The following is a 21,398-nucleotide window of genomic DNA, read 5'->3' as shown; positions in this document are numbered from 1 at the left end:
TCTTTTTATCAGGGTTGAAAACAGTTGTGCTGCTTTATATTTATGTGGAAACCGTGATACATTGTTTTAAGGATTCTTTGATGAACAAAATGTTCAAAAGAACAGCATTTACAAGAAATAGAAACCTTTTGTAGTATTATAAATGTATTGACTCCTAATTTCTTTCAATCAAAAATCTTGCTGACCCCAAACTTTTGAACAGTGGTGTATATATATGCATGTGGCCATGCAAAGCTGCTTGATGATAAGCACTAGAAATATATAAAACACACAGTTACCATCAGTGGGGCCTGCAGCATGTCTCCCAGCTGTTTGGCGAGTTGGATGTGGTATTGTGTGCCTGAGCCGTGTGTCTCTCTGGTCACTGGGGTGGCTATACCCATACTCAGCAAATAAGACTTGAAGCGGATTGTCTGTCGGATGGCACACAAAACAAACATTAAAAATTTAATTGCAGCTCTACACTAACTAAATATAAGAAAGAATGAGCAAGCCTGGTTGTTATAGGCTACTATCAATGCTGAGAAACTCCAATTTTAGCATGTGAACTTCAAAACAAAACACATCAACTCATTTTTAGATGCGGCAAAGTTTTTCCTCATCTGATAGTGGACTTCTGTAATAACTGGTAATTTTCTGTGCAATAAATATTTGTGTCTATTTGGATGCAATGCTGCATTTAAGAAACATGGTGGATCTCAATCCTGGCTGCTTTTCAGCTCAATTCTAGGTTCTATTTATGTCACTGTCTCATTTCCTTGCCCTCGATGTCCCTGTACAAAGTGTATGTTGTGAGCGACCGGGATTTCTGAGCTCTGTGTGGATTACACTGCCAATGTTTGCCAAGCTTTGGATTTATAGACACTCCACTGAGCCAGAGAGCGTGACACAAATGTACATAATCGAATGTACTGTTTTATTGAAGAGAGTAGGACTGGTATCTGAGCCTTTAGAAGCATATCTGTGCATATGGAGGTCAAATAAAACAAAACATTTAGCTATAACAATAAATATAACAGCTGTTATCGACATGTAATCTAAGAAAGCCTATTAACTTTAGCAGGATCAAAGCAGTAATTGACTTTGAGGAGGAAACAGCCTTATAAAAAGGCTCTTCTTACAAGTTCATATGTGTATACACTGCTATTTAAAATATTTGGGGCAGTAACTTTTTTTTTTTTTAAATCAATATTTTTATTCAGCAAGGATGCATTAAATTATTCAAAAGTGATAAAGACTTTTACACTGTTTAAAAAGATTTCCATTTCAAATAAATGCTGATCATTGGAACTTTCTAGTCATCAAAGAACACATCACAGTTTTCACAAAAAATATTAATCCGTAAAACTGTTATTAAAATTGATAATAATAAGAAATGTTTCTTCAGCAAATCCGCATATTAGAATGATTTCTAAAGAATCATGTGACACTAAAGACTGAACACTGAAACATTTGAAAATATATTCTAATTGAAAACAGTTCTTTTAAATTGTAATAATATTTCACAATATTACTGTTTTATCACATTGAAGGATTGCTCAACATAAGACACTTCTTTCAGAAGCATAAAAAAATCTTACTGCCCCAAACTTTTGAACAGTAATGTATAAAATCCAGTCTTTTAATTAATGATTGGCTAATGTCAAATATCTCAGCCAATCACATGATGAAACACTGGTGCTTCAGAAAACCAAGCACCTCAGGGTCTTTAAGCTCACCTCATCTTCTGTGATGTCACCCTGCTTGTCTTTTGTTGTCAATGGATTTAGAGACCGCCACCATCTCTTTGGCCTGCAGGGAAAGATAGTGATTCGCTGAATCAAGACTGATAAAATTGATCACGGCTGTACTGTGCATAATAAGAGGCCGACCCACCAACCTACTGAGTGACTGACCTTTTCCATCAGTTTACTGAGATCCTCAAAGGCCTGAAAGAAAAGAGAGATGTTAGAATAAAAACATGAAAGAAATGACATCAAAACACCTCTTTATCAAGGGCCGAAATCACCTGTAAATCACTGGGTGTACCCACACCTAACAGGATATCCCACCGCTGTACCCTCTCTTTTTATCTTCCATTATAGCTGTGCCAGGAAGCTAATCAGAGCTATGAGGTCATCTGGCATTAAAAACAGGTTCCCACTTTCTATCAACATCAGGGGCCCCTTAAAAGGGGGCCATGGCGCCCACAGCTTTCCCGATTATCTCAGGCTGGTATCCCAGTGCTGTATGTTAGATATGACTACCTGTCAGTCTGTTTCTCTTTCTTACCTCAGAAATGTTTTTAATCGGTCTCTTTTCTTTTCTCTTCCAACTTCCGTTCAATCCCCACAATCCCCACTGCGCGTGTTCTTCCTGCCTACAGGACCACAGAGAGCAGGAGAGAAAAAAATGAGCCTCGCTCTTTGTTAAACATGCACACGCACAAACAATAACTCAAAAAACATGCAACCAAATAACAAAGGAACAGGAAGGAAAGGGTTTGCCCAGGGGTTACTGCTTCAGGGCCACGGCTTGTTCTTTACAAGATACAAACTTTAAAAAAAAAACAGCGATACAAATGTTGCAAGATATTTACAATATATAATAAATAAACATATCAAAGGTAAAACAACATTTTGTAAATATTTAAACAGCACAATATCACAAATGACAAATTGCAAATAACATTATTACAGTGCCACCTTGAGGATGTAATAGGGACATTCAAAACAGGCAATTCACAAAGATTTATTTTATTCTGAAGTGTCATCAGATCCCTAGAGTAGATAACTGACTAGCGGCCACCAGTATGAATATTTATTTAAAATAATTAATGTTATTTTCCAGTTAAGAACTGCTGACACAGTTGTATCTGGTGCTGATGCAACTTAAGTTATATATATATATGGTAAGAAAATAGCAATTTATTAAACTCAAATACATTAAATAAATCATGTCATTAATTGAAAACAATATCAATTGCTAATGCTTGCATTATTCAGCAATTCACAAAATAATAATTATTATTAAACATACATAGCTTTAAATATTTTAAATACATAAATTAAATATTAATATTAGATGAAAAATAACATTAGACATGTTGCTTTGGCAACTAACTGAAATAAATTGATGTTAAAGTACTAAAATAATTCTGACTTATTTCAGTGAAAATTTTAGTAAAATCACTAAAAGTAAAACTGACCTAATAAAAAAATAAAGCTAATTTAAAATTAAAGCCAATTAGAAATATTAAAATGAAACTAATTAAAATAATAAAAGTACGCAACACATCTAAAATTAAAATGGAATGTAAAAGTATAATAATAAAAGATATTTCAAAATATTAATAAATATAACAAAAATATACTAATAAACATACATATAAATACTAAAATAAAACTGGATAATCATAATAACTGTTCAATGCATAAATATATACAAAATAATAACATTTGCTATTATCTAAAAAAAAGCAATGAATTAAAACAAAACCCAGTTGTTAATATATTATTCAAAGTTTCAGTTTTAGCTAACCTTGGGTCCTATTCCTGTGGGGATGGGCTGTGAGACAGGTGTATTCTCCCATCGTTTCTGAGTCATCTCTTCAGTTAGACATCTGTAAAACTACACACCAAACACAGCACAAGTTCCCTTATTTACACCTTTCTAACACTTCTGCTCCGTTCATCGCTAAATGTCATGACTGCTTATAGTACATGCTTCAAACTGTATTAAGCCAGATTTAGTGGAGTAATAAGCTCTATGTACGTGGAAGCAGAATTAATCTATGCATCATCATCTCAGTTGAAATATTTGTGACATCACTCCTTAAGTAACTGACCTCAATCTGCCCATGTTCCTTGAAGGACAGCTTTATAAAAGAGTACTTGCTGTGCTGGTAGGGGCCTGGCTCCTTATTTTCCGGGGCTGGATGCAGGTGAATGACAATCTTGGCACTGCAGGGTTTGAAAGGTAACAGTTTATTTTAAAAATATAGATATTATTATGGCATGCTACAGATGCATTAGCAGTCACCTTTTTCCGATGCCAGCTGCTTGCTCCTCAAAGAATATGATCTGTGACAAGTGTATGCATATACAACATTCCTACAGAGAAAGAGAGATTTCAGGCATTGTTCTTTAATTAAAGCAAAAGGACATTTAAGAGTGAGAAAAAAAAAGTTCAACAGAAGTTAAGATATTGGACATGACTTTATGTAAGAGTAGGGTGACCATATTTTAGTTTTTCAAAAAAAGGACAGTGGGTGCGGGTGGGGCGGGGGGCAGAGGTGTGGTTAGTTGGTGGTTAAAGTAATGCCGAAAGCGCCCAAAGTAACGCAATCCCAATTATCAAAACTCAAAATGTCATTTCCAAACCTAAAATACATATTTTACAGTCACTGTTATGCAGATTGATCATAAACCTAGCTAAAAGGCTTCCTACCAGTGGCCCTCCTTCACAAAACTTAGCAACTAGCACAGTTTTATCATAGGTAGAATCAGGGCCGTAGCTGGGGTTTGTGGGGCCCCGGTGCAGGTTGTACCCATGGGCCCTGTTTGAAATCGTGTAAATAGCACAAATAAATAAATAGAACAAAGATAGAAATTAAACAATGTTAACCGAATAATCAAATGTAAAATAGCATTGCATAGTCTTCATTGTATAAATTAAATATAGATTAGGCTAGGTCTTGTTAAAACTAAAAATGTATTCAGTCAAGAGCAGTGAGTGATTTTCTTTCTTTTATTTTCTTGGATTAACATTAAGGACACCGACACAGCCGTGGGCCCCTATAGTTGTATTCGTCACCACCTTTCTACTAGCGACGGCCCTGGGTAGAACGCAAAATGTTTCAATACAAGCATTTCAGTCAAATGTAATTTATGCAACATTTCAAACCCACGGGGAAAATCAACGGAGATGCGGTGATGATGCTGTATGTGATGTTGCTGCATTTTAATGTTTTGTTAGTCTAGCCCACGAGACGTGCAGTTGCTGCATTATTCATTCAAAATATTAGAGAAATATAGAAGCTCAATGCGTAGAAAATGTTGAATAGGTTAAAACTGAAACCAAGCCATTCACGCAGAACGCAAATTCAGCGCATTTTTTTAGACGGACAAATATGACTGCTGCACTCGCGTCTCACCATGCAAAGTTAAAAGTTTAAACTTTTAGAAAACACGTCACAAATGTATGGATGTTTATTCCTTTTCACTGCGTCTCATATGTTTTTAAAGGCAATCTGTGTGATGGCCGATTCGGCTCTTTGTATTAAGCAATTCATAAATACATGATGCTGTTCTGTACATAATTGTTTATGCAATTTACAAAATTATATTTGATTTATATGAGTTAATTTAGACGTAATGCACGTTTTTTTATAGACAGTTATTTCCTTGCGTTGACAATTTAATGTGCTGCATTATTTTGCTAATTGCGCCCTCGGGAAACAAGCCAAAAGTTTCCTTAAGACCTGTTTAATCGGCATATAAAACATTAGAAATTTTTATTTTGTGTTTGACTGTTAAAACAAAAAAATATGTTGTTGTTTGTCTCAATAAATTGGGTTAATTTAAAAATACAGTGGTTAAAATTTAAACATTTTTTCTATTGCTCTTTGTTTTAAAAAAAGGTTATAAAAAATGTCAATAATTATCGATACCGAACGATATGAAATATTATATCGTTGATACATTTTTTAGCTATATCGCCCAGCCCTAAAATCAACCCATGGCAACAGTTTAAAAGTAGCCCAATTCCATGGAAAAAACGCAGACTTCCCTGCATCCAGCACGAGCTGCAGGAGTCAGATTTGACTGATCACGGGATGAGAGGAGAGATGACTGACAGACCATGCTGGAGGATTCGCTGCTCAACAGATCCTGAGCTCATTGCCAAATATCTGATCTTCCTTTACACAGAGTGCGCGTGATTGCAAGTGAAAGTGAACAGCGAGCGCTCATTCAAAAGAGATTTAAATACTCCGCATATTGATAGTGGCTCCCTGATGCGCGAAAATGATATGCAATATTAGAATGTTTGCGGGAGCACTGGACACAAAAAATCATGGGAGCGGGCGATAATGGTCAGAAATTCAGCGGGAGCGGTATTAAGAAAACAGTCCCTCGCAGGGTTTTAATACAAAAACGCACACAATGAATGGCAACAGTAGAAAGCCGAATCCCGGACATTTTGGGTGATTTAGAAATCCCGGCCGGACGCATTTTTTTAGGTCCAAAAAGAGGACATGTCCGGGAAAAAGAGGACATATGGTCACCCTATGTAAGAGCAGCAAAAGTTACTGAAGATGACATACATGACTCTTCTGGTCTCTCCAGAGAAGGCGATGGGTGCTGAGAAGAACGACTCCTGCATCAAGTTTAGCCTGTCAATATGGAAACAGGATAATATGGAGCATTATTATACACACTATCTATTCAAGTGATGCATAACTCATTATTATATTTTGTATTACCCCATTTCTAATTCTACAAATTCTTTCCAACAGCATTAATAAACAACATGTAAACGACATCATCTAAAATATACATGTGTTTAGCCGTAATGTTTACATCACTGTCAGGTCAGTATTTTCCACGATTGTAATTTCATAACTTTCAGTTGAATCCACACTATCTACGAATAAATACCTTGTCTTCCCCATCGTAAAGTCTCACTCCTCTTTGCTGAATTACTAACGTTTCGTTCATCTCAAGTAGCCCATTTGTCCAAACAAACCTGTCAATTTTTAACAAAATAATAAAAAAGTAAATAACAGAACTAGGGCATATTAAACGTGAAGCTGTTTACTTCCGCCTAGGTGTCCGGGAACGCGCCTGTTTGAAAAATACGAAAGTCCATTCAGAACTTCACTCTCCCCGCATTGCTTTTAATGCGTGTTATAGAAAGTCATAGAAATGAACTTAAAAGTATCCATGTTATTTACATTTTGTGCCACCCCCACCCTACCGAGCCACTCCCAATTTGGCAGGTACAACGTGCAGTTGCTAGCGCTGTGTGCTGCCTTTTACAGCTGTGACTGCAATGCTGTCTGTAGACGCTACCTCACCACAGCATGCTCTAAATCTGCCTGCAGCACCTATAGCATGCAATTTGATCATGCTTAAAACTCTCTCCGGGGTTTCTTTACTGATCTAAGAAATGAACTTAAAAGTATCCATGTTATTTACATTTCCCCCATTTATGAGAATTTGAAACCTACCTAATTTGTTTGTTATCTTTAAAAAGAATTGTCAGTATTTATGACAACTCGAAAACCTTAATATAAGTTAGTATTTGAATAATAAATTATAAATAGTTTAGAAAAATGCAATTTATTTCAAGATATAATGTCAACTTCTCATGAGGCGTATTTAGAAACAGACTCTTTCATATCGGGGTCCTGACAAAGGAAGTCGCACACGAACGGCAGCCTTTGGTTTCTTTGCGAAACCCCAATAAACAGCGACGATATATCAAAATAAACAAAACTACCGCGTGAACTATGATCTTCAGTCACTTCAGCGAAATTTGTAATTGTGCAAACATGATAAAAGACATGCATATATGTGAAGAATGGTGCATTTGAGGAGTGTGCGGATTTAGCACTGGACTATTGTTGTTCCTCATGTCATGCCAGCCTGAACTTAAAGAGACCACTAGCCTTCTGTTGTACCTGCTGAACCTTTCCGAAATGATTCTGGCTTCACTAAAAGGATAGATCATATGCAAAAAAATTGATGAATTCAAACATTAATGCTGTGAATAAATATAACAAGACTACTGCATGAAGTATCCCATCAGCAGGTGAATGAAGGGTCGTCATTGAGATGGTGTAGGAGGAATTGATAATCAATACAGTGATCAGAGCATCGACAGAGAAGATGGACAAGAAATCCTTTGATATCGTCTTGGACGAGATTAGAAAGGTATCATTTATATTTGCTGCATAATACAGGTTGTCTGTTCTGGAAATCAGTTTGGTTGATTATGGTTATTAAATAAGCAACAGAGGATAATATTAATACTGTAATTCTTGTTTGTTCTGAAGTGTGTTTTGACAGATCAGCGAATCAAAGCTATAGAGCAGGTTCATGGGTATTTCTCCAGTGAACAGGTATGCTGATATACTTACAGCAGAGAACTGTAATTCTGCGGTTATCTTACAACTACTTACCTGTCAAACTTCCTTCCTCAGGTGATTGACATTTTGAAATACTTTTCCTGGGCAGAGCCACAAGTAAAGGCAGTCAAAGCCCTGCAGCATGTAAGAATTCTGTTTCTTATTGATTTTATTCATCTACAGTCTTGTTAGTTGAGTGAAATGACTTAATTTAATTGCATAACATGTTTTTTTCCTCCAGAAAATGGTTGCAATTCCAACAACGAAGGTTGCAAACATCCTTAATTGTTTCACATTCTCAAAGGACAGAATTATTGTACTAGAACTCATAGCTCTGTAAGTTGCGCCCTACAGAAATTATGCACATCAGCAAATATCCAAACAAATTGAATATAATGTGACAAAGCAATATGTAATGTATACTTTACAGAAATATTTCTGATGCCCAAAATTACCGTCCCGTGGAGGATGCGTTCCGTACTCACCTCGCTGAGAGGAAGCGTGCAAGAAGAATCTTAGAGCAGGTCAAACTTACTCGTTCATGTGAATTTACAAACTGTACATCATGGCCAAGTGTAGGCTATATTGAATGAATGAGGATTTAAATGCAGTACATGTCTATAATTTGTTTAGGTGTGTAAGGTGGGATGTAAAGCTCCAGTGGCGATGATTTCATCCTGTGGGATGATCCCAGGCAACCCTTACCCCAAAGGCAAACCCAGCCAGGTCACTGGAACATTCCCTGTAAGTTCCTTCACTTAATAAATATATTAAATACCTTGTAAATGCATATTGTTTCATTTAGTTCTTTAAAATTAATTGTGGCTTTTATTGGAACTTTTAAGGGATTGCCTGCCAAAAAGGATGGAGATGATGCAACCCTGGATGGAAAGGGCATTGCTGCACGCATCCTTGGACCAAGCAAACCGGTATGTTTTAATGGACCGGTGCTACTGCCCAAACATATTTGTTCTTCGAATGTTTCTGACAGTTCATTAGTGGCTAAGAATTCCATCATGTGATCTTGAATAGTGAACAAATTTCTTATTACATCCATTTCTCTCTTTTTCCGCAAGTCACCATCAACGTACAATCCACACAGACCTGTGCCATACCCTATCCCGCCATGTAGGCCACATGCAACCATCGCTCCAAGTAAGACCCTTTTCCTTCCGATTAGAATAAAATGATCAAGAATAAATTGTATGGGTAATAATCTTCCTAATGTACAAGAAACAGTAGACCATGCATATGCCAGCAATGTGTCTGTGTGCAATATGAATGTTAATTTGGGGGACTGGATGCAGAATGTTCTTACCCTCTTCTCCGGATGCTGCCTAGGTGCGTACAACAATGCAGGTCTGGTGTCAGTGGGTGGGGTCATCACTGCCAGTGTGCCACCCCCACCCTACCGAGCCACTCCCAATTTGGCAGGTACAACGTGCAGTTGCTAGCGCTGTGTGCTGCCTTTTACAGCTGTGACTGCAATGCTGTCTGTAGACGCTACCTCACCACAGCATGCTCTAAATCTGCCTGCAGCACCTATAGCATGCAATTTGATCATGCTTAAAACTCTCTCCGGGGTTTCTTTACTGATCTAATATGGTAATTTCCGTATGCCACGACTTATTATAGAGAGCACAAATTCTAGAATGTGTATTATATTGGATTTTCCGGAGTCTAAGTGTGAATGTAATGTTCTAAAAAAAAGTTGTTACTTTAAGGCACTTGCAATAGAAGTAAACTACACTAATCACTTTCAAGTTTGAGAGCACAAATGTGCAGAAATTTCCCTCTACCCAGTCACATTCAGTTATCCGTAGTTACACACCCTCAGGGATGTCCTCTCTCACTCCTGGACGCTCTACTCCCAACATGCAAGGTGTTGGTGGATTACCAGTGCCACCTGCAGCTCCAAGTCCTAAGCCCTCTTCTGGACTGACCTCCCAGGCAACAATGAGTAGCCCTGCTTTGTTTAGCGAGCAAATTGCCAGCTCCATGGCCCGGCACGGCGGAGGTAGTGGAAGCAACAGTCCTGTTCCTTCCGCTTTCAAAGGTCCCTCCCGCTCGGGCACCCCTTCTCTTAGCTCTCTAGTAATGCCTAACTCTACTGTTCTTGCCCGACCCATGGGCATGGCCCATGGTTCTGCCTCGCCACAATCTTCTTTACCCAGCACTGCTGGTGTAGCTGAACTCCACAGTCTTTACTCTGCTCTGGGCTCTCAATCTGGAAGCAGCCCTACTCCTCATTTTCCAGCAATGTCTCCTTTCCCTGGAACCCAGTCCTCCATTTCCGCCCCATCCACTCCTACTCCTCCAGTCTCATCTGTATATTCTGGCCTGGCTCACTCAAGCACTCCCACACCCTCCCCCTTTGGCCTGGGATTGACCACAGCTCCCTCCATGTTCCCGGGTATTCCTCCTGGCCCAAACCCTGCTTTCCCAGGTTTTGGAGGCTCAGGGCCCACTGCAGCAGGTAGTCCAGTGCTGTCCTCCTTAATGGGCCTTCCAGGAGCCGCTTCTTCAGTAGCCACCGTTGCACCTCTCCAGGCAGCAGCAGCTGCCGCAGCAGGAGTCCCCTCCTCTTCTCCTGTGCTTCCTGGATTCGCCTCTGCATTCAGCTCTAACTTCAACCCTGCCCTTGCTGGCCAGGCTGGGTAAATTTTTTCTATTTAATTATGTCGCATGACTTCATGAAGTATTAACAAGTAGAGAAGTTTGATTGTACTATTCTAGGGTTGATTTAGGGCAGGGGTAGCAAACCCTGCTCCTGGAGGACTACATTCCTGGAGACTCCAGTTCTAGGCCACTTGCTCCAACACACCTGCCTGTTATTTTCAATAAATCCTGAACACAGTTTATTAGGATTTGATTCGCTGATTCAGGTGTGTTTAAAAGAGGTTGGTGCTAAACTCTGCAGGATGGTAGCCCTTCAGGAGCAGAGTTAGTGACCCCTGATTTATGATTATTTGAAATAAGCAGTTAAGTGCTTAACCAGGGGTGCCCAATCCTTTTTCTGGAGATCTACCTACCTGCATAGTTCAGTTCAGTTCATCTGTCTGTATTTATGAAGTGCTCCTGAAGATCTTAATAAGATGGTTCAGTTGTGTTGGAGCAGGGTTGGAGTTGAACTTTGCTGGAAGGTAGATCACCAGGAATGGGACTGAGCACCCCTGTGCTAAACTAATATGTATCGTCTGAATTGTCTATGGTACGGACATAACAGTTCCAAAACCTAGTGAGCTGCCTACTTAGCCAACATTATAGGTGCACAACACAAGGGCTTCTCTAAAATATAGGAAGCATAATTATGCTTGATTATTTTTAAGTTGATTATGTGTATATTTAATTTAATATTAAAAAAAGTATCAATAACTATAGTTCAGTCGAATCACTAATGGACTGTTTTATCCACTGCTTGTGTGTTATATATTGTATGCGTATTTAATTGCTGTACTGAAAACCTATTGGAATTAAACGAGTATAAAGTAACTTTTGAAGTTTTGTCTTGGGATTCTGCCTTAGAAGGGCTATGTAGGTAGTAGTCAGCAAGGCAGGTCACTAACATTTTCCAGTTGAAATGCTCTGCAAAGTCTAAAGTCTATGTTTTCTGTTCTTCATTTTATCAGAGTGATATGTGCTCCTTGAAAATATTGGAAAAACTGTCATAGCTGTCAAAAGTAAACCATAGCCACAAAAAATATTTTATGGTCATATGGCTGATTAACTTGAAGTTTAGATACCAAGTCTGTCAGCAACATATAACACTTAAATTACTGCTGTCAAGAAGCGTAATTATAGTGAGCACATATGTGCGATAGCTTTTCAGATAGCACACTTGCTTTGAATTTAGTATTACAGATTATTGTGCAACTAAGTAAACAAGTGCATTCTATTTGTGTTAGTAAGATAATCATTAGAACTGCATTATTAATAGGCCTATGCAATGTTGCTTAATGTGTTACTCAGGCTAAGTGGTAGTCTCCAGGCCCCTGGAGTTACAGCTTTCCCAGGGCTGCTGTCTTTCCCCCCAGGGATGCCCAGCTTCTCCACGACAGCATCTCCTGCTGCCCTCTCTGGTCTTCACAACTCCGGCATGCAATCTGCTCTTTTGCAGGTAGGGCTGTGCAATTAATCGAAATTCAGTTTCGATTTCGGACTCCCAACGATTATGAAAATATAATAATCAAGATAAACCGATTATTCCATCCCCTTTCCAGCAGTGCGCTTTCACTCGTCCATAAAAGCCCATTTTCACATGCAAATCAGTAAAATCATGTAACGTGACTTTTGCAAAATGGGACGTGCTTGAGTTATTAAAGTTGATTAGATTTATTAATGTTTTTAAAAGCGCTCCGAGAACTTGCGCTGTTCCTCAGGAGGCTTGCGCTCAGAGACAAAACAGAACAGGGACATCTAAAGTCATCTTTTAGCTGAACGTAAGCGCTTAAACCAGGGGTGTCAAACTCCGTTTCTGGAGGGCCGCAAGCCCTGCAGAGTTTAGTTCCAACCCTGCTCCAACACACATACCATGTAGTTTTCAAATAAGTCTAAAGGACCTGATTAGCTGGATCAGGTGTGTTTAATTAGGGTTGGAGCTAAACTCTGCAGGGCTGCGACCCTCTAGGAATTGAGTTTGACACCCCTGGCCTAAACGGTCAAATACACGCAAAAATGTGTCAAAATGCGGCGCTTAGTGATTATTCACGTAAACCCTCGTCGGTTATGTAATAAATGAATGTTAACAGATGAAAATGTGTGTAACAGTAAATTGGATCCGTGCGGCTCTTAAAGTGACAACAAAAGACAAAGACACATCACTTACTGCTCTTCACAGAAGTTTAATTATTAGAGTGAAGACTATGCGGTTTTATTTTACATTTGATTATTCAATTTCTATAGGCTGTTAACCGAATGCTTTAGACTTGGATTCAACTTATTTATTTTTGTTATATGGCCCACTAATAATAGTGTTAAATAATCGTGATAACAATATTGACCAAAATAATCGTGATTATGATTTTTGTCATAATTGAGCAGCTTTATTTGCAGGTAGGCATTGGCTGATTACCGGTTTCAAGGTATACCGCGATTTGAAAATGTCACGTTTCAAAACCACTAATACAGCAGAAAAGTTTACGTGGTATTTTCTTTTAATCTTGTCTCTGTATAGTTCATATTAAAGCAGTGTTTCAGCACCAAGGAAACGCCGTATCTGGTGTCAGAGAGTGAATCTGCATCTCATTCAGAGCTTCTGCCGTTTGTCTCGTTCAGGCATGTAGTATAATTTCACAAAGCTAGTCAGAACATTCTGCTTTTGCTTCAAATTGGGTTGTTATTTATTCAAATTATGTGTATGAAATTATATAACTAAATGATATAAATGATATGTATATAAATTATATAACTAAAATTAAATAACTGTAATTACAGATTCTGGTTAAATAAAGATGTCAGTCTTTATTTTTCTTTTTTGGAAACAAATCAAAGAAAAAATAAACAAATTTTACTGTTCCTAATATTCTGTATGTTGCTCAAAAACAAAATATATTGTGTTCAGCGGAAAAAAATTGTTTTTTTTACCCAGTTATTTAAAAAAAACATTTTAGAGCTGTATCGACGATACCGCGAAACCGTGATATTTTTGCTTAAGGTTATCATCCCGCCAAAATCTCATACCGGCCCATGCCTATTTGCAGGTATCTATATATTGATCGGAGGCTGTGGCTCTTTGTTTGATCATTAAAGGTCCACTGGATGTTATTATTATGCCTGCTATTATGATAACGAGCAAGATATTTTAGAAGAATTTGCTACTCTATGCAAATGTTAATGTTTGTTTTGTGTGTGTGATTGCAGGCTCACTCTGCATCAGCGCTCGACAGTTACTCTCCCCAGCCGAATGGATTCACAAACTACACTGCAGCCGTTGGATCGAGCTTCCCTCTGCAGCCAGGCCTGCATCCGCCACTGGGCTGGCAGTAACTCATTGTGAGTTACAGAGTGCAGGCATATCAAAAACTATGCAACCTAGTGTGTGCAGTGTGCATAAACAATGACAAACATTGTGGACTGTGGTGCTCTGCATGGAAAAAGGTGTGTCATAACTAGGGCTGCACGATAAATCGCATGCGATATTTAACGCGCATCTTATCAGTAAAGCTGGTTCTGAAATCAGCGGTAAATCTCCATCACCTGTGTGCTTTCACATTGAGCAGCATTAACTACACAGAGCCGTTGTTCACAGACGAGCTGCGCAAAACCACGTTCATATTCGCGCAATTTTTTGTGCAGCTCGTCAGTGAACAAAGCACGCAGGTGATGGAGATTTACCGCTGATTACAGAACTGGCTTTACTGATAAGATGCGCATTAAATATCGCATGCGATTTATCGTGCAGCCCTAGTCATAACGCAATTATGGGTAAATTCAAAAACTTATGTGGCAGCTCTACTCTCCAATAATTTCCTGTAGAAGACACTCACGTCTCAAATCAAGACAAGCTTGTGGTTTAGAGCTCTGCATTAGTAGAACAGAATTTTATTGACTTTTGAGGGCTGGGCTGGACTGTTTGTTATATGTATTTGAATGAAATTAATACTATTCTTTAGTATTATTTTTTTGGTTTGTAGTAGGGCTTAACTCTGTTTAAGCATCATCATTTTAAAAATGAATACTAAAATTAATTTTAAATATACACCAGTAGAGGAAATGTGAATAGTGTGGGTGTCTAAATTTTACTAAACTGTTTTCCCTGGATCATGAAAGTAGTGAGTTAACTGACATTTTCTTCAAATGTCTGTCAAATACTGTACATGTAAATACCCTGTGCGAATGGGTAAATTAGGTGTTTGCTCTTTGTACTGTAGCTGTTCTGTTTTTCCCCCCATTATTTTCCTAAGTTACCTTACAAATTTTAAAGGAGTTGCTTTGCAACTCCAAAGTGACTTTAGTGTTACAAATCTTACAGTTGTACAATTTTGCTGATATTAAGGTCAGAACCATGAATTTTGCATGTATACAATGTGTAGATCTCGGAGGCTACGATAATCACGTTTGTGTTCATTATATATTATAAAATATAATAAAGAATATGTTAGGTTGAGTCTAGTATGTTCTAACAGCATCATGAAATAAAAGTTCTTTTCTTAGATTCTCTTGCTGTTTGTTTTTATTCCGAATTTTTTGGTTAGCAGTGAATGTCACTTCACCTTTCACCTGTTCAGGACTTTCCAGAATGACCACAAAACCCACAGCAGCTTTCTAAAATTAGATGCAATGTCACTACAGACAAACAAAACCAAATTCAAAATGTTTTGCAACCAGAATTCCATTGATGCCAGATTAATTATAAAAGATTATGGGAATTAGTAATTTGCAAATTGGTTTTTAGATGGCTGTTATTGTTTTTTTTTTATCGAAAAGTTATATTAATTTACTATACATGTTAAAAGGAAGTTTGTGGTGTATTACTGATTTACCCTGTTTGATTATTAGAGAAAACCTGGAAAGTCCATATTGAGGTCTTTGCTGGTTAACTTTTTCAGAGAACTGTAATATTACAGATTATTTTTGATGTTGATTTACCCTGCCCATACGTTTGATCACGAGTGAAATAACCACTTTAATCTTTTTCACATCATGAATCACGAGACTCCTGCAATTACTAGTTTCCACTTGACCCTTTGTTCACTTACTTGACATTATGCAATACTACCTATGAGTTCCTGCATGTAAGCCATGAATGAATGATGGTTTATTAGTTTTACTAAGAGTAAAACAAGAACATATTCTTAAAAACTAGTTGGAAAAAGGCATTCAAATCTGTATAGCGAGAAGCACACTGGCTAGCTGAAGAATAAAGCATCTTTGCCAAAAGCAAACACAGCGGATGTGTTTCAGAGAAATCGCAATCATCATAACTGCTTCATTAACAAACATCAGCCTCATATTGCACAATGGACGGTGACATAAGACCATTAGAGTCTGTAAATGATCTTCTAATTGCATTGTAGACAAGGCCACACCATTCATAGGAAGTGCTTTTGCAGTACAAATACATTTCTCAGTTACCCACAAAGCCAGTGCTGTCTTTAACATCTCGTGTAGCAACAAACCCACATGGAAATGGAGTCTGAGATGGAACGAGGAGCCCAGAGCAAGCAGAATCTAATCAGTAAGTTGATCTCACCTTTTTTACTCTAACCCTTTTGTCTTTGAACACTGGACTTTAACATGTAATCTGCTGAGAGTATAATATAGTAATTGTCTTAACTACAGCTACAACAGGACTTGTGTGTTGAGGTCGATTGAGTTTGCATTGTTCAACTATGATCAGTTAGATTTGTCATTTGCATTAGTGTTTGATTAGCAAAGCAGTCAATTTTCCACACCGGTTCACAATTGTACCTGCATGAGGAAGAAAGAAATATACAGTACATATATGAAGTCAAATAGCTGTTTGTGTTATTTTTAGTATTCCTGGTCAGAAATTGTTCAGATCTTATTTAATTAAGTTAATGGTGTTAAATGCATACTGTATGTCGCAATATCTAACAGGATAGTAACTGCAAGACTATCTAAAAGAACCTCAAAAAGGCTATACTATACACAATTTTTTATGTATTTTAAATGTATTTAATCCTTTTTTCTTTTTACTAAAATCTTGATGCTGAATTCACAGAAAGTTCTGTATTCGTCAACTATTAATTTTAGACTTCAACATTTTGTGGTTTTAGAGTTGGCTCATTATCCTGATTTGAGTAATCACATCAGATTATAAATAACCTGAAGAGTTTATTATAGTTTCTTGGATTCCTCTCTTAGGTTAATAGATTGCTCTGTACAACACAATAGTTTAGCACTTTTGACTGCATTATACAATAACCACTACAGAGAAACACCACATGCGAAAACATATAAACACACGTTAATCTTTCTTTTAGAAGAGCATGATAGACAGGCCATAAGCATAAAATATGGCCTTGGTTTGAAATTGTTGGGTGTGTGTGGAAAAATTAGTGTAGCCTTATCCGTCACACTTAGGGGTTGTGTGCCAATGTTCACCACCCACCCACTCATAAAGGACCACCCAGAGCTGATTTATGATGAAGAGGGTCTCCCTGGTGACATATTTACCTGAGAGACTGTTGATCCAGTGAGGGGCCAGTTTTGGTGTAAAGTGCTTCTATTCAGGGTTAAGGGTAAAAGATAAGATGTGGTTTACAGTTTGATTGTTAGTAAGGATTAAGATGAGTCTTACTGATAAGTTGCTAGTTAGAAAGGGAATTTAGTTTCTTAGCAAACCAAACTATCTAAATGAATTGAATCATCATTTTAAGTTTATTGGTCAGTTGTTACACTATGACACTTTTTTTTGTTGGTCAACCTAAAATGAAGTGAAACTAGGATGTGGAAAGAATCTTGAAACTGCATGGTTCAGATTTTCCACAAGACAACTAACTTAAGTAATATAACTTCCATGTGAAGCATCAAACCATATGCCACATGCATTGAATAAAACATGTAATTAGCACTGAGTTCTTTCACACAGCTCAACATTTTGACCCGTTTAACTTTTAGTCATGTGCTGTTTTCTGTGGTTGCAGGTGAAAATAACAGCGGTCTGGGCTGCTGTGGGTGGATTCTTGTGATTATCTCTGCATTTTTCTCCATCTTGATATTTCCAATCAGCATTTTCATAACCATTAAGGTGTGAACCACAATAGGACAAACAAAACAAATAATCCTGAAAAATATTAATTACTATGCTCTCGGGGACCAGTGCTATTGTTGTATCATTTTAGTAGTTTTCATTACTATTTTGAATTCATTTTATTTTAATATTTATTATTTCCATTTATATTTTAAAGTGTATCATAGTTGTCATACAGACGACTTTTCTTAACTCTCATATCACACCATTGCCTTTCTTTTCAAATATTAAAATAAAATACATTTATTACAATTTGAACTCAAATCAATATTTGAAAAGTTGACTTTCTTTTAACTTTAAAGTTGACTTTCCTAGTAAACCTTGCACTTTAACAACATCAATGCCTGAATGTTTTACACCTGTAGTTGTTGTTCAAATGTTTTATAACCCACTTAATATGTTTGATAACTGTTTTATAGATTGTGAAAGAGTATGAGCGTGCTGTCATATTTAGACTGGGGAGGATAACAGCCCGAAAAGCCAAAGGACCAGGTAATACTTAGATTCAGTAGGTTAAAGCTAAACAGATACTTAGGTAACACCACCTTTTGTCAAAGGCAAAGCCTTAGACGTTCCTCGATGCACAGGTACCAATTGTTTACAACAGCTGAGGACATTCACAGAACTTGTGGCCTACTAGCTCAGTTCCTGTACAAGGAGTCAGTTTAGTTCAAATAACGAATCAATGCTGTTTGACACAGATCATATAATAACAAATAAAATTAAAAATGTTACTTGTGTCTAGGCATCTTCTTCATCATCCCCTGCACGGACTCGTTTGTTAAAGTGGATCTTCGAACCATCTCATTTGACATCCCTCCCCAGGAGGTAAACTAAAAAAGAAATACTCAATAAACCAGAGGAGTAACGTGAATAGTAACGAGTAACGTGAATAGTTCCAGCAAGCGAGGTCAGAGCTGAATCAACTGCTGTTCTCCAAGCAATGAAGCGTTTCGTTCCTGAACAATCAGTGTTTTCAAACGAATCATTTCCGTGAATGATTCAATGACTCGGTCATGAAGACGGCCTTGTTTCCGTCTTGAATGAGTCTGTGTTTTTGAGTGAAATGTTTGAGGCTGAATTCGGAATAACATATTTAATAACCCTCTTACTATTTGTGCCACATAAATATATGGGCGAAATGGTAATGCTAGTAGAAACAGAATGTTAGTATAGTATTCTATTTTGAATTCACCCTGAGGGAATGAATCGCGCGTAATGCACTATTCTATGACTTTAATAGTATAAATGGTGCGAGTAGTGCGTTCACACTGAAAATTCCAAAAAGAAAAAGTGCACTTTATATACCCGGATGATGCACTTAAATAACCGAAAAAATGAAGTGTGGAATGTTGGACACTTCATGCACTCAACTGTCACAGCTTTAATTACGTACCGAAGGGGGAGGGGCTATGAGACTCCGATTGTGAATGACAAAATAACCTTATATAATTCATACTATACATGGTTGAGTACATAGTGCATAAGTACATAGTGTATGAGTGCATAGTGTATTGGACGCAGCTTATGACTCACTCATGAAGACTTCACTTTCGTTCCTGAATGAATCAGTGTTTTGAAGGAATCGTTTCAGTAAATGATTCAACGATTCACTCATAAAGTCTCCTTACTGGTGTTTTTAAGCAAATCGTTTTAGTGATTGAACGATTCACTCAAAACACAAGTCATGTTTAGTTTAGTTTGTGAATGTGTCAATGTTTTTGAACGAATAGCATAAAGTACATGCCCTTATGTAGGCCTACTCATCAAGACAGTCACTTGTTTTGTTCCTGAAATATTGATTTTGTTTTTGTTTGCATTTAGATCTTGACCAAAGACTCAGTGACAGTTTCTGTGGATGGTGTTGTGTACTTCCGTGTAAATGACCCTGTTGCCTCAGTGGCAAACGTGTCTAATGCAGATTACTCCACTCGCCTACTGGCCCAGACCACCTTGAGGAACGTCCTGGGCACCAAGAACCTGTCTGAGGTCCTTTCTGACCGAGAAGTCATCTCCCAAAGCATGCAGGTGAGTGTGATAGTGAAAAAGACAGGTAAATTTGTCATTCCTGCTTGTGCATCAATGATATAATTGCAGGTCAGACAGTAGCTGAAAATGTGTTCCATAATTCTCCTCCCTGCTGCAGATGACTCTAGATGAGGCCACAGATTCGTGGGGAATCAAGGTGGAGCGGGTGGAGATTAAAGATGTTAAACTGCCACAGCAGCTGCAGAGAGCAATGGCAGCCGAGGCGGAGGCGGCCCGTGAGGCCAGAGCGAAGGTGAGTATTACTGCCACACATTATCAATGTATGTCTAAATGTATTTTAATGGTAAAAAATGAACAAAATTTGATGTACAATTTGTGATGCCACACCCTAATATAATGGTTTGTGATAATGTAGGTTATTGCAGCGGAGGGTGAGATGAACGCATCCAGAGCTCTGAAGGAGGCGTCTCTAGTGATCGCAGAGTCTCCATCTGCCCTTCAGCTCAGATACCTCCAAACCCTCAACACCATCGCAGCCGAGAAGAACTCCACCATCATCTTCCCTCTGCCCATGGATGTCATTAGCCACTTCATGAAGAAATGATCGCTGAATATTCACAATATGCTCACAAGATGCAGATGAGCCATTCATTTAGAAATTGTACATGATTTTCTTCTTATGTGTCATATTTTACATCTCATTTATCTTTTACGAGAAAGAGTGACAAGGTTTACAAATTATTTATTTATAAAATTTAAAAAAATACAATATCAGTATCATATTTTAGAGCATACTGTATATCAGTGTGTAACAACTTTCAAATGCCAATTTTATATTCTTATATACAATGAGTATGCATGAAATTAAATAAACTACAACAAAAAGTAGATTTTACATTTTTAAAACATATATAGTCATTTTCACCAATGTGAATGACAATGTCTTTCAGCTGTTCTTCCCCTAACCATAGACAACCGTTCATTTAGAAACCAAAAAGAAACCAAGAACATCTACACACATCATAGTTCCTGGTTACAGATTCTTAACCTCTGCGTTCACATAAGTGTTTTCTAACTTTCCACTGGAGAACATTATTGTGCCAAAGAGTGTCCCATGTTATGGCGGTGGTTCAAAGATTTCTGTGGTTTTCCATCCTCTCCTCTGTCAGTATGATGGATTCCTCATACACATCCAGATGAAGACAAAGAATAACACTAAGGGGAAAGTATGTGTAAATGTGTTACATTTAACATTTCATCTGTGACAAAATTGTAAATATGATGAAACATTATAATAGCAACACTGGGAATTATTAACACTTAGTGCACTTAAAAATTAAGATTAGGTTTGCATTAGATTCAATTAGTACAGTGGTAAATTAGATTAGTTAGATTCATCCCAGTGACTAGAATCTTTCAAACCCAATTACCAAAAGGATTCAGAAGTATTCACTTAGTTCGGTGAGTAGTGTTGGTTAAACTACTCAAAAAGTAATTAACAATCTTCAACTGTGTATTTGAATACTGTCTTAATCTCTCTAAAATGTATTGCATTACTTGTTACTAAATACTTTCTTAACCTTG

The 21,398-nt window shown here is 37.6% G+C and overlaps 2 protein-coding genes and 1 pseudogene across 2 annotated transcripts; 2 read left to right on the top strand and 1 right to left on the bottom strand.

The window, feature by feature from the left end:
- Positions 1 to 213: 213 nt before the first annotated feature.
- On the bottom strand, positions 214 to 7,617 carry LOC107556856 (vacuolar protein-sorting-associated protein 36-like; annotated as a pseudogene).
- On the top strand, positions 7,321 to 14,271 carry proser1 (proline and serine rich 1). Its single transcript, XM_016240092.1, has 13 exons — positions 7,321 to 7,916; positions 8,039 to 8,104; positions 8,186 to 8,254; positions 8,352 to 8,446; positions 8,541 to 8,634; positions 8,744 to 8,854; positions 8,956 to 9,039; positions 9,187 to 9,265; positions 9,452 to 9,563; positions 9,790 to 9,802; positions 9,875 to 10,767; positions 12,080 to 12,227; positions 13,970 to 14,271. The coding sequence occupies exons 1-13, from the start codon at positions 7,872 to 7,874 to the stop codon at positions 14,093 to 14,095; spliced, it is 1,935 nt and encodes a 644-aa protein (XP_016095578.1). The 5' UTR covers positions 7,321 to 7,871; the 3' UTR covers positions 14,096 to 14,271.
- A 1,892-nt stretch (positions 14,272 to 16,163) lies between these two features.
- Positions 16,164 to 20,418, top strand: stoml3b (stomatin (EPB72)-like 3b). The gene is made up of 7 exons (XM_016240120.1): positions 16,164 to 16,286; positions 17,719 to 17,822; positions 18,245 to 18,317; positions 18,571 to 18,653; positions 19,650 to 19,853; positions 19,972 to 20,106; positions 20,230 to 20,418. Exons 1-7 carry the CDS (start codon positions 16,232 to 16,234, stop codon positions 20,416 to 20,418), a joined length of 843 nt encoding a protein of 280 aa, XP_016095606.1. The 5' UTR covers positions 16,164 to 16,231.
- The last annotated feature ends 980 nt before the right edge of the window (positions 20,419 to 21,398 follow it).

The sequence above is a fragment of the Sinocyclocheilus grahami genome, unplaced genomic scaffold (assembly GCF_001515645.1).
Source record: "Sinocyclocheilus grahami isolate Dianchi unplaced genomic scaffold, SAMN03320097.WGS_v1.1 scaffold581.1, whole genome shotgun sequence".
Classification (NCBI taxonomy): Eukaryota; Metazoa; Chordata; class Actinopteri; order Cypriniformes; family Cyprinidae; genus Sinocyclocheilus; species Sinocyclocheilus grahami.
This window is presented reverse-complemented; position numbering and strand designations above follow the sequence as displayed.

Bases quoted from the DNA above. Each gene is read 5' to 3' on its own strand.
- proser1 (XM_016240092.1), top strand. From the start codon at position 7,872: ATGGACAAGAAATCCTTTGATATCGTCTTGGACGAGATTAGAAAG. The intron at 8,255-8,351 runs GTAAGAATTCTG...TTTTTCCTCCAG, and splicing joins CAGTCAAAGCCCTGCAGCAT to AAAATGGTTGCAATTCCAAC. The intron at 8,447-8,540 runs GTAAGTTGCGCC...TATACTTTACAG, and splicing joins GTACTAGAACTCATAGCTCT to AAATATTTCTGATGCCCAAA.
- stoml3b (XM_016240120.1), top strand. From the start codon at position 16,232: ATGGAAATGGAGTCTGAGATGGAACGAGGAGCCCAGAGCAAGCAGAAT. The intron at 18,318-18,570 runs GTAATACTTAGA...ACTTGTGTCTAG, and splicing joins CCGAAAAGCCAAAGGACCAG to GCATCTTCTTCATCATCCCC. The intron at 19,854-19,971 runs GTGAGTGTGATA...TCCCTGCTGCAG, and splicing joins TCATCTCCCAAAGCATGCAG to ATGACTCTAGATGAGGCCAC.